Below are 9,684 nucleotides of genomic sequence, written 5' to 3' on the forward strand. Positions count from 1 at the left end.
AGAACAAATATAAAAAGAAGAAAACAGTATAATATAGTTACCCTTTAAACGTTAATTTGAGCTGAAGTCTCGTCTAAACATCCTTACTTTTCTTACAGTTGAGGCTCCAATGTTATTGGATCACCAAATCCGCCATCTTTTTAATATGAAGGTCTCCACAGATAGAAACTGCCATCAACAAATTCTCTCTTTTCTTGAACAATATATTGAAAACAGGAATTGTAAAGTAGATTCCTTCTTAATAGACAAAAAAAGTGGATTCCCTACTCGAGTGCTGAATATCGTGCCTTAAAGGCTCGAAGAAAAAAAAAAAAAATTAGGAATATATAGAATTGCGCGTCCTTTTCTCGGTTTTTTTTAGTTGTTTTGTAATAAAAAGGAATCAGAACAAGAATATTTACGATGAAAATATTCGAAAATTGCCATTTGTTCCACTACCCTTTTGAAAAAGTTTCCGCTGCCCATTGGCAAAAATATCCAAACGAATACGCAACCCATGTAGTTGCGGTAGATACCTTGGATCGAAAGGTGCTTCCTGATACAGGAGTTCTGTACACTGAACGATTAATTACTTGCCGTCAAGGTGTTCCACGATGGATTCTCAAATTAGTTGACGGTGCACAGGAATGCTATATTCGAGAAGTCAGCTACATGGATTTGAAGTCGCGTACATTGACGCTTCTATCCTCCAATTTGACTTTTAGTGATCGTCTGCGCGTACATGAAACCGTAACATATTCTCCTCATCATGAGTTAAAGGCCACCGTGTTTCGACAAGAGGCGCGTATCGAGGCTCTCGCATGCATGAAGCGCTTGGCTAACCTCGTTGAGCAATGGTCAGTAGACCGTATAAGCCAGAAAGCCTCCGTTGGCAAATTGGGATTTGAAAATGTTTTGAAACAAATCAATCTATCCGTGTTCCATCAGCTTCCTGTAACTTCTTCCGATGCAAATTCATAAAATCTGGTTAACGGAAAACCTGGGACACATCTACTTTACTCTTTCTTTTCTTTTTTTAAGGCCGCCTATCTATTTCTTTTACTCCTCTCTTCAATTTAACAGGTATTTAAAAGTTACTATCATTCAAAAATTTACTAGAAACTTTCTGCATAGCCAGATGCGACTTTTATTTTGGTTTTCGTTTTCGTTTTTACTTTGACTCTGACTTTTGACTTCAAGCGTTGTTTCAGGCTTTTTCTTTTCGATTGACGAATTAATTTCAGATCTATATCTTATCCTTAATCTCTTGAATTTTATTAAAAAGAAGAAAATAGTTACTTGTTTAGGATTTGAGCTGTTCAACCTTGACAAAGCAGAAACTCAAAATCACCTGGATATAATAATGGTTGTAATCAAAGGTTAAACTCTCAAAATCTTGTGATTATGTTGGCAGTGTAATTTACCTGTCATTCTTTTAGATATAATACATCACCATTCTTATAAGTGTTGATTTTTGTCGCTGTTGGTCGACAAGGAAAACCCAGTGTGAAAATTACCCTGAAGCACTTCTGTTGAAAAGTACTGCTCCTCATCATTTGTATACAATGTGATTAATAAAAGGTCATTCATGAGGTATTTCCCCTTAATGAATTATAAACATTAGTCCAGAATTGGTTTTGATTTACACGGAAATAAACAACGACATAAAAAGAAACCCTTTCTATAAAAGAAAAGTAAATTAATTATAAATCAACCAGCTCTATTTAGTTTCTTTTATTAATTATTTTCTTTAGTACATTTATTTTCAATTGAATGTACTGTAATATAATACGTCCATCTAGTACCAGTACTTTTCTACCTCAACAATACAAGCAACGATATTTGGAATTGGTTTTTTTTGCGATAATTTTGGGTTAAGAGAATTAAGTAGGTTTTGTTGATTTACTACCTCAAAGAAGACACAACTAAAAGGCTTTAACGACTGGTTTTTGCAAAATAAGTTGAAATTGAATTTGCTCCTGTTCTTTATGAGCCATTATTGAATAGAGCTAACGAGTCTCTTGGTTTCAATCTTTTTTCCTTCTATTTTATTTCCTATTTGGACGACCGTGCCCAGTTTTTTTTTTTTTGGCTGTTTGAGACTCGGTTCTTAACCAGTATTTTTTGCAACTTGGCCAAAGAATAGAACATCCTACAAAAAATAAAGAGAAGCCGGTTTTAATAAAAGGCTTTCTTTAATCATTTTCTATGAGCTTTCTTTTTGGATAACTTTATCGGTTCTGTTAACTTATAGTCTTGTTTTGGTGTACAAGTTGCTGTGTCAGGGCACGCTTTGGCTCATTTGATATATTTATTCGTTCTCTTTGTTAATTTGGAGACTTAATTATTTTATGATCTCGTCTTTTTCCGTTATTCACTTCAAGTATAGTTAACTCATTTGATTGCATTAAATATTGTTGACTAGCATTGATATTGAAAGCTTCTTGCGCAGGTACTACTGATTTTGACTTTATAAGCATTCTTTTATCTGTTTTGATCTTTTCCTTTATTGCTACTGTTCACTTTCTTAATCCCTTAATTTACATTGATTCCTGACGATTGTTTCGACTAAGATTGTTATTTCATCTTTTTTCCTGTCCTTATTTTTTTATACTTTAGGGTAAGATGAGTGTCTCTGGTTTTTCTCTCGAGTCCAATTCATTGAAAAATGTTTTTACGCCTACTCTGTCCGTCTCGGTTCCATCTAGAGCCCTTAATATTGTAACCATCACCACTACTTCTAAGCCTAGTGACGATGCAGATGAAGGAAGACATGCGTTTACCTCAGGAGATGAAGCCTTTTATTCCACTGTTGTATCGACTCGATCAAGTGATGGTTCTTCTTATACAACTGGAAGCGCTGTTCCGATTGCTTCTACAACTGTTTCTTCTGCTAATAACGCTAAGGATAACTCCTCAAAGTCTTCTAAACATGCTTCTACAGCCGTAATTGCAGGCCCAATCGTTGGTGTTTTGGGTGCTTTAATTCTTATTGTTCTCTTTTTCTATGGCCTTCGTCATTACAAACGGAAGAAATTTTTGGTGGAACAACAGGCATTTGAAAACCAATTTGAGGAGGAAAAGTCCCGACTTGCAGCTGTGCGAAGAACTAATGAGCAAGAGAAAATGGGTTATCGTGGGGGCTATCAAATGCACTCGTCTCCTTGGGGCTCTGTTTCTCGTAGTTCTATAATTGGTTCTGGACCCAATTCTTACTATTATGACAAACGTAGCAGTGATTATGGTTTAAATACCCAAGATTTCATCACTCCTCCTGGTAACGTAGCAACTTCAGACAGCATACGTTTCCTGAAGAGAAACTCGTTAAATTCGTTGAATAATTATTCTCAGAGTCCTCCATTGGAAACTCGTAGGTCAATTTCATACGGTGCAGTACAATCTCCACAAGGACGTCCGTTAGCCCCAATACCTGGTAGGAGAACAGTTTCTATTTCTTCAATGAATGACTTAAACGATAGTAACCATCGACATACCTTAAGCTTTGAATCTGCTGAGGATAATCAGTTCAAATCTACGTCTACAGAATCATCTAGCGAACTTTTGGATGACAATGATGACAAAGAAAAACTCGAAGATCCATTTGTTACTGTACATGCTCCTTATGACAATGATGACTTCGAATCTCCACTTCCAAGAGCTGTTTGACAAATATCAAAAGCCTCTTTAGAAATATCTGATCTATTCTTTCAACTTTTCTTATCTTTATTTTGCATTAATTTTATGAACTGGGGGATATTCTTATTTAAGCATATTTAAACCATTAATAGGCAGGCATCTAGCAATGTTTACGATTGTTATATTTCAATTGAATTGTTTTTTTTTTGACAATGTTTTGCTTTTGTGTGACTAATCGATTTGCTTTTTGGTGTGACTGAACTTTTCAAAAGTTGCAAAAGTCCAAGTTTCAACAGATTCAGTACATCGTTTTATATACTTTCATTAATGCAATGGTAATTTACTAGTCAGTCATACATTCCCTTAATCGTTGTAATTTTTAGGTTCCATTCCCTTGGGCGGCTTCGTTTCAAATTTACGATTGCCAACGTCTTTCCAATTAGTAGAAAGAGAGGTACCGTTACTTTCGATATAGCTTTTCATCATAGCTCTTCTTGTATCATCATCTGCGTTTTTGTATAGATCCTGGAAAAGCTTTGCTAATGCAGCATCACCCGTAGATTCTTCCTCTTCTGTGTCGGCTTCCTTTAGAACGTGATCCCAATTCTTTTCACTGTTACTTTTTGACGTTGTCTCGGTCATTATCTGAGGATGCCTCACCGTAAAGTCATTGTCAGTTTTCGTGAGATTTTCCCATTTTTCGTCAGAAGTTTGCTTCTTCAATATAATTTCGATTTTCGTCGAGAATAGACGATACGAAGATCCACTCACGTCTATTTCATGAGCAAGGGGATCTAAATTTAATGTATAATTAGAACCGTCCGTTAAAGTCGCATTTACAAAAACCTAGTATTAAAAATATGTTAGTTACCTGTGACACTTTTAGAAACGTACAGATCTGGTCTTTAATGTAACAATTAAGTTTTCTGGTTTGACATTTTTTGCGTAGATGTCGAGACTTAAAGTGGCAGATGCTTGAGACCAGTCGAAACGCGTTTTGTCAGCCAAACTAGGTACGGTATTCTTTTGTGTTGTAGAACTTGATTCTGGCAATGTGTTTGGCATACTTCGAGAGCCATCTGTAGGATGGTCAAGCTTTACAAGAACGTCGTTAATATACTCATCAAGTTCTGGGTCTCTTTGCAACTTTTGAGAGTTTTTGGTTCCAAATTGTGAGATGAATCTAAGTTGAGTAAGTAGTTCATTTATCCAGGTTCTCCAAACAGACGGTATGCTAGACGACGAATCCTCTAGTGCCCATTCAAAGCAAGACAACGCGAAATCATATTGTTCAATCATACAATATGCTTTTCTGTGCATAGGTAAATATTGTGTACTAAAAGCTCAATATCCTTACCCTCTCAGTATATTACAAAGGCCAGCTTGTTCTGCATTATTTTGTTTTTTAGCAATTGACAATCCGTAATTAGCATATCTCAAAGAACTAATAGGACGGGAATCATTTATACACTTAACAGCAATATTTAAATACTTTTCAGGGTTCGCAGTTTCCTCTAATAATGCTTTTTCTTTGTCCAATTCATGATTTAGCACATTACATTGTTCTTTGCAACTGTATAAGACTGTTTCAACCTCATTTTTTGTGGTGCTATTCATAATTTCCTGATGAATGTAGGGATTGGTACAGGTGTTTGAATACGTGAAATATAACCGAAGTTACTGTGCTAAGATACAAGTTTCTAGAAACGTTAGTAAGGAATTTTTTCTTGATGCTTGACAGGTTATATTAATAGTCATTTCTGTAAGGTTTACTTAAATACAGCTGTTTTAAAAAAATAAAAAATAATAAAAATAAAAAAAAAAGGTAATCCCTTAAGTTTGTTAATGAACTAAAACAGGATAAGTTATTTCCATCTACAAGACTAACAACGAATAAAATAACAGTTTAATCAAAACTAAATCAATGAAATATTCTGGAATCCAGAATGGTTATTGAAAACAAAAACAATGAAATGAAATTCTAGGTATATATCATTAAACAAAATGCACTTCTCGCTTCTATAAACGAGCAACAGTGTACAAACTTTTAGCATAGACTGTGACCCTTCTTATTTCATACGAATTGCTTGATCCATGCCGTGACCAGAGGAGCTTGGAGCAGGGTGATCCAATCCGAGTATATGAGATTCAGGCTCAAATTCTCCATAAAGCACTTCACTATCGTCAGTCAGATAATACGGTTTTCCAAAAGATTGAGCTTGCAACACAGCAAGTTTAACTTTTGCAAATTGAGCATCCTTAAAACCCAATCGTTTCTGAAGGCGCTTTTTTAAAGTGCTTAAGTCTTCATCGGGAAGTAGAGTAAAATAAAATGGAATTCCGTGAAGACGAGATAAGTCTCGGTTGAAATGTTGAACAATTATAGAAACCCCATTTTGCTCGGAGAGTTCAACCTCCTCTTCGTCAGAGGTAACTTCAACATAAATCGTTGCGAACTCGTTTAAATCAAAAAGACTATCTGACGGGTTATGTGCTTTAAGAATTCTATGATTGTAGACTTCGTATAAACGTAAGTTTTTAGACTTTTCCTGATCAAGTCCAGCCTTCCCAGCAACTTGTTGAAGGATGTCTTTAATAAAACCTTCTTTATTTACGTAAAATTCGTACTTGGTCGTTTTAGTTATTCCATCAGAAATAAAGTGAACTTGAACTAACTGCTTATGTTCAAGTTCACTAAGGCTAAGATCTAATATCTCGTAAAAAATTACAACGTGTTGATCATTAGCGTAAGCATAAGGGATTGCATTCTGCAAGGTAAATTTGGAGGGGTTCCGAATTACCGTTCTTGGTGTCTTAGAAGGTAAATGAGCCAGTGTAAACTGCAGATAACCAGGGTCAGCATCGAGTACTTTACCTACTGCTTGAGCCATTTCATTATAGGTGGTATGTGTCGTTAACTCCAAATCAAATGTCCCATCAGAGTCTTCTCCGTTACGAGGTTCGAAAGTAACGGATAAACGGTGGGCTAAGAAATCATATATATCTAAAGCACTGCCAAATTGGCGATGAGCAACTTCCGATCGATCCTCATTCCTCTCAAAACATATTATATCACCATCCTGAATTTCAGACTTTAAGAAACTAGAACTTGCATCTAATATGTCCACCATTCCGGTTTTTATTTCCTCATAATATGTAATTGGAGTATCCTCGGGCCAACGCATGGTCTCGCATACAGTAGTTGAGAGAACAGATATGGGACTTTCCCTGTCCACATGCAAACTCATAACACCAGATATTGTTTGCTTCTGGTAATCGAAATATTTTAAGAAAATAAAAGCAGAGGTATCATCAGCAACTACGGAAGATGATTTCAGGTTCTCATCAATATATTCAACGTAGATACGCATATCAGCATCTTTACGAATGTGCATGTCACAGATTTGGTCAACCAACAAGCCTTTTTTATCGAGAGGTAAATCCACTCTAACCGTTCTGTTTTGACGATTGGTCATCATCCATAAGCGAATAGATGTAGAGTCACGCTTCAATGTAGATGCGACTTGGTTGTAGAGATCCAAAAAGGTGGCATTTCTTTTTATCTTCGTTTCGAACAAATTATCATCATTCTCTTTGGTCGCCTTAGAAAAGTCAGCCATGTCATAGTCATGGTGATTTCGGAATCCATCAATATTTAAGAGGCGAACCTTACGATAATAATATTGTTCTTCACGTTCTTGAAGTTTTTTCTCCATAATTCGGTGCTCTTCATCCAATGATACTCTTACGTGATAAGGCACATCTTCAGAAGTAACGGGAGAAAGAATTTTGTCCAGCCGGCTTTTACGAAAGTAAACTAGCATATAGGCATTCATAAAACGCTTGAATGGATTTCCAGTATAGCCTTTAGGTTTATTAAGAGATTCACCTCCAAAGTTGTCATCTTGTACTTCTTTCAAAGTTGCACGAGTTACTCGATCATCATCAAATTTGAACCATCCACTATCCTTTCCTGGTTTAATTAAAGCATAGTAATGTCCACCATGGAGATCGCCACCGTGAACAAGAACCCCATGCAACGAATAAACATGGGATTCAGACTTATCTGCAGTATCCGAAAGATAAGGCTCTAAGTCAATCTCCAAAGGGAACTCGTGTCTATCATTTATTTTTACCATCATATCTCGTACCATATCGTAATCAAAACGTTTCAGTTGCAATTGTAAAACATTAGGAAATGACTCAAAAACGATTCCCTTATGCGCATCTTGTAAACCATGGCCTTCGGCATAATATTTGTTATCACCGGTCAAAGTTTCGACTTGGATAGCATCGCGAAAAGAGTCCTCCAAGGTGGCCATACCCTTAACGTTAAGTTGGATATCCCAAAAGTCTTCAACACGAGCTGACTCATAATTGACATCGATGCATTTTACGTAACTTTTCATTTTTCCAACAAAAATATCATTTAACGCATTCTCAACATCGGTACCTTTCATTTTCTTTTCAAGATTATCTTGTAATACACGGTTAAATTCTTGCACATCATGCTGCATGAACGAATCGAATGAATTCCAACCAAACGACCTGGTAAGTTCATTGGTACTAACGGCTTCTCTTTGCTTTTCTAGATTATAGAAAACACGTTGAAGCGCATAAGCGACGCTGCCTTTTGCGTCATCGGCATCGGTAGGAATTTTGTAAACGGTTTTCCGAAAAACGTTTGTGAAAAATAAGGACTGAAGAAGAGAGTTCATGTAGCAAGTGGCACCCTGATTATTTAAACCGACATATCCGGTTTCTTTCTTAGAGTTGTAGTTGACAAAGGAATGCCAAAGGACACCAGTAGGATCTTTTAGGACACGAACGGTTACTGAAATACAAAGCTGGTCATCCTCAAGGAAAGGCACAGGGAAGTCAGAAGCAGGGACTCCAATCTTACGAAGATCGGCAAACCGAGTGAAACCCCAGTCCTTTACTTCCGAACGAAAACGATGATGAGAGGTATTAATTTGCATAACCGCGGGATTCCGTACATTGGATAAGGAAAGGGCGAATTGCGCACAACAAGAGTACGTCTCGTCGGTTACAAGTTCTGGATCAATTGAGACCTCTTTTCCTTCGGAAATTTCTTCTTGTTCTCGTTTTATAGCATCGACCTTACAACGAGGCAAATATTCCAAGAACACGGAGGCATATTCAGTTTGATTACATCCCTTGGGAAACAATACTAAGCGCCACGCACTGTCACCTGTCATAAACACAGAGCTGTATGTTTTGTCCACGAGTTTACTGAACCCCTTCACGACCCAGGAATAAGAGCCATGAGCCTCCTCTTCCAAATCAGGTTCGTCTTGTACAAGAGAATTGTAAATTTCTTCGACTAAAAGCAAAATCCGTTAGCCTTTTACATTTCACAACCAAAAAGAGTTTCAACCTTCTCTTTTAATCGGTACTTACAGTTATCTGCACGCAGAGGTTCCTGAGAGCTTTCATCAAGCTCCATACTGCTGTCTAGATTGACTTCATCGGCGTCAATGTTTGACATTGCCTAAATAATTAGTAACGTTTCAACAAAAATGGCAACTAAGCTATAAAATGCATGTACGTACCATCCTACACGCCTGAAGTGTATAAAGATACCGTCTTTAGCAAACAGAAAAAAGTTAAAAACAGAAGCTGAAATTAAATAACTCTTTTATTTGTCCTTGAAATAACAAAATTAATTTTCAAAGAAATCAATGTATGCAAAACCAGGTAAGATGAATTTGTTTTCAGTACTGGATGTAAAAGAGGTATGTTCTATGCATCTGTGTCTGAACTCGTTAAGAATCTCTGTTTCCACCACAAATGTTACGTCAATACTTATTTTTAAAGTAACGCGGGGGAATTAGACGGAATCCTAAGATTGCCGAGGTAAATATTTACAATTAAAGGAAAAAAAAATTGAATTTGGGATATAAATGACCCTTTCAATTGCTGTTTTCCAAGTTTGAGCTTAATAATGATGATTTTTTATTTTCTTTTTTTTTTAAAACTTTTTTTCAAAAGAAACAATGACCAGATCAAACGAAAGCTGCTTGACAGTATACTTAGTTTTTTCATATT

At 36.3% G+C, this 9,684-nt stretch overlaps 4 protein-coding genes across 4 annotated transcripts; 2 read left to right on the forward strand and 2 right to left on the reverse strand.

Annotated features, from left to right (window-relative positions):
• Positions 1-3: 3 nt before the first annotated feature.
• SPOG_04161 (intermembrane space protein sorting protein) lies at positions 4-1,783 on the forward strand. Its single transcript, XM_013166422.1, has one exon. The coding sequence runs from the start codon at positions 403-405 to the stop codon at positions 958-960; it is 558 nt and encodes a 185-aa protein (XP_013021876.1). The 5' UTR covers positions 4-402; the 3' UTR covers positions 961-1,783.
• A 17-nt stretch (positions 1,784-1,800) lies between these two features.
• SPOG_04162 (uncharacterized protein) lies at positions 1,801-3,813 on the forward strand. The gene has a single exon (XM_013166423.1). The coding sequence runs from the start codon at positions 2,605-2,607 to the stop codon at positions 3,643-3,645; it is 1,041 nt and encodes a 346-aa protein (XP_013021877.1). The 5' UTR covers positions 1,801-2,604; the 3' UTR covers positions 3,646-3,813.
• Positions 3,794-5,346, reverse strand: SPOG_04163 (SGT1-like protein Git7). The gene is made up of 3 exons (XM_013166424.1): positions 4,973-5,346; positions 4,510-4,927; positions 3,794-4,461 (listed from the first exon to the last, which is right to left on the reverse strand). Exons 1-3 carry the CDS (start codon positions 5,230-5,232, stop codon positions 3,979-3,981), a joined length of 1,161 nt encoding a protein of 386 aa, XP_013021878.1. The 5' UTR covers positions 5,233-5,346; the 3' UTR covers positions 3,794-3,978.
• Positions 5,347-5,447: 101 nt separating this feature from the next.
• Positions 5,448-9,401, reverse strand: SPOG_04164 (ubiquitin carboxy terminal hydrolase Ubp21). Its single transcript, XM_013166425.1, has 3 exons — positions 9,189-9,401; positions 9,037-9,127; positions 5,448-8,959 (listed from the first exon to the last, which is right to left on the reverse strand). Exons 1-3 carry the CDS (start codon positions 9,189-9,191, stop codon positions 5,685-5,687), a joined length of 3,369 nt encoding a protein of 1,122 aa, XP_013021879.1. The 5' UTR covers positions 9,192-9,401; the 3' UTR covers positions 5,448-5,684.
• Positions 9,402-9,684: the final 283 nt, after the last annotated feature.

The sequence above is a fragment of the Schizosaccharomyces cryophilus genome (genome assembly GCF_000004155.1).
Source record: "Schizosaccharomyces cryophilus OY26 unplaced genomic scaffold supercont4.1, whole genome shotgun sequence".
NCBI classification, from domain to species: Eukaryota; Fungi; Ascomycota; class Schizosaccharomycetes; order Schizosaccharomycetales; family Schizosaccharomycetaceae; genus Schizosaccharomyces; species Schizosaccharomyces cryophilus.